We start from the raw sequence: 2,587 nt of genomic DNA, 5'->3' as shown, positions 1-2,587 counted from the left end.
TCAAACTTCTGAATTATAAAACTACAAGACAGTACATTTGTGTTTTAAGTCACTAAGTTTATAGTAATTTGTGATAGCTGCTATAGAAAATTTTTTCTTACTTTGGTAAACTCCCAGTTTAATGTACTCATCAAAATAAAAGAGAAATGACCCTACAATCATTTAAACCATACTTAAAAAATTTAATTTATGTCTGGTCCTGAATGATTATGGTATATTAAAATTGTGCTATAACTGGAAATGTATGGCCAACAAAAACAATATGAAAATCATTTCATCTAGGAGTGATTTCCAAGGGAGCACCTTGAGTTTCCGTAAAAACAGAACCTTCCATCTCAGAAGAAGGGATATCAACAAGAGGACTTGACTCCTCTGTTTCCAAATGCAGTGATTTCTCCTGTTCATAGATCAGGTTTGAACTGTCTTTCATTTGAATCTCCCGCTCTTCCAATTCCAAAGGTTTATCTGAGGCTGCAGCTACACCTTCATCTTCATTTTCATGTAGGAAGCTACAAATCATGTTAGGTCTGTAGGAGAAATCATTATCCTTCATTTGTAGCCATTCTACTCCACCTATGTTTTCTTCTCCTTCCTTCTTCTCTGTCAGAAGAGTTCTTGTCATGCTGAGTTTCTTCATTGTATGGCATTTGTATTTTAGCAGTGTTTTATTATTGCCTTCTGCATCCACATGTTCAGCATTTTCTTCAAATATAACACATGTTCCAAGAGTATCTTCATATTCCCCAGCAAAGACATAGCTATCCAATTGCATAATGGGCCTTTCAGTGTCGATTCCCAAAATCTTGCATTTATTCTCACATTTTGAGAGAAAGTCTGAATCGATGATTCCCGATAATTCAACTAGAACAAACTGCTCCTGTGCCTCATCCTCTTCCTCCTCTCTGTCCTCCCGGGTCGGCTGCTCGGCCGCTGCCATGAGCCTTAGACCTCCGCGCCTGGGTCATAAGACAAGCTCTCCCGGCGCCGCCATCTTGAGTACGGGCAGCCAAAAGTGTATTTCTTATTCAAATAATAGTTCTTTGAGTTTGCAGCATGCAGCTTTCCTGGGTAATTCTCCTGTGCAGGGGAATGATCCAGGGATGATCCAGGTACCCACGCTCCTTCGAGCTTGTATTTATGTCACCTTCATCACATAGATTCCCAACTAGAAAGAAAAAGAGGACTGTGCCTGAGAGAGTTTGAGCTATAACTTAGTCTTTGGCCATACCTACCTGCAAAGAAAGCCAGGAAACAAGGTGGAGCTGCGTGTGTCCAGAGGTGAAATGGGTTTGCTGGAGGATTGCCAGATGAAATATAGAACACCCAGCTAAATTTCAGTTTCAGATAAATAGCATTTAAAAGCTTTTCTGATGGTCCTAAGGATCAAACCCAGGGTCTCACAGAAGGCAAGTGCTTTAGCACTAAGCTATGTCCCCAATCAGACAACAATTTTTTTTTTGGGGGGGGGGACAGGGGGATACTGGGGATTGAATCCAGGGGTACTTAACCGCTGAGTTGCTCAGGCTAGCCTCAAACTTGTGATCCTCCTGCCTTAGCTTTCTGAGTTGCTAGGATTATAGGCATGTATCACCACACCTAGGAGACAATTTTTAAAATGTATATTATGTGTAATATTTGAGTGTTCTGTATTTTTATTTGCTAAATATGGGAATACTAGTGTCTGCCACAGGAGGGATGGCAGATGGACACTTTTGAATTGCTTAAGTTCTTAAGTTTCTGGAAAATTCAGAAAAAGGTGGGAGCCTGGAGAGAAAGATACTAGATTTATTGATAATATGAATGGGACCAGCATAATTTATTTGAAAAAATAAAAGAGATATAGCAATATTTGTAGCATGTTCATGGGGGCAGTTGGTTGCATTACTAAAGGCCTTATCTTGAGAATTTATGACCTTCCATTACCACATACCTGGATTATGGACTCACTGAAATTTCCAATATGGTGCCAAAGGAGAAAAATCACAACAATTAGTTTGAAGATCTAATTAGCTTTTATTTTTCTTTAAATTCTAGAGTCAGGCACCACTTCATCCCCTAAAATAGAATAAATTTTCTAATGGGTTGATCAGAAGAGATTGGTTTTACAGAGAAGGGCTGAGAAAAGCAGAAATAAAGAGCAAAAAGAAGATTGGGGGCTGGAGTTGTAACTCAGCAGTAGAGTGCTCACCTAGTACATTTGAGGCACCAGGTTTGATACTCAGCACCACATAAAGATAAATAAATAAAAGGAAGGTATTTTGTTCAACTACAACTAATTTTTTTTTTTTAAAAAAAAGGAAGATTGGGCTTTTAAAAGTTACTTTCTGGGGGTATAGCTCAGTGGTAGAGTGCTTACCTAGTGTGTGTGAGGCCCTGGGTTCAATCTTCAGCACTGCAAATAAATAAGTAAATAAACAAATTAATTAAATAAAGTTACTTTCCTTATAAGGCAGAAGACAAGGAGACAAAACAATAGAAAGATAACTGATTGAGTCAGGTGACTTCAGGTTACCTGTTTTTGTGTAAGGATTAAGGCAAAAGGGAACTTCATCATCATGCCGATTAATTAACTTGTGTGTGTATGTGT

General features: G+C 38.6%; 1 protein-coding gene across 1 annotated transcript; it reads right to left on the bottom strand.

Moving 5' to 3' along the window:
* Positions 1-158: 158 nt before the first annotated feature.
* Positions 159-1,005, bottom strand: LOC107147553 (general transcription factor 3C polypeptide 6-like). Its single transcript, XM_015492058.2, has one exon. The coding sequence runs from the start codon at positions 935-937 to the stop codon at positions 275-277; it is 663 nt and encodes a 220-aa protein (XP_015347544.1). The 5' UTR covers positions 938-1,005; the 3' UTR covers positions 159-274.
* Positions 1,006-2,587: the final 1,582 nt, after the last annotated feature.

Source organism: Marmota marmota, unplaced genomic scaffold (assembly GCF_001458135.2).
Source record: "Marmota marmota marmota unplaced genomic scaffold, marMar, whole genome shotgun sequence".
Taxonomy (NCBI): Eukaryota; Metazoa; Chordata; class Mammalia; order Rodentia; family Sciuridae; genus Marmota; species Marmota marmota.
The sequence above is the reverse complement of the archived record's forward strand: the minus strand, read 5'-3'. Positions and strand labels throughout refer to the sequence as shown.

Bases quoted from the DNA above. Each gene is read 5' to 3' on its own strand.
- LOC107147553 (XM_015492058.2), bottom strand. From the start codon at position 937: ATGGCAGCGGCCGAGCAGCCGACCCGGGAGGACAGAGAGGAGGAAGAG.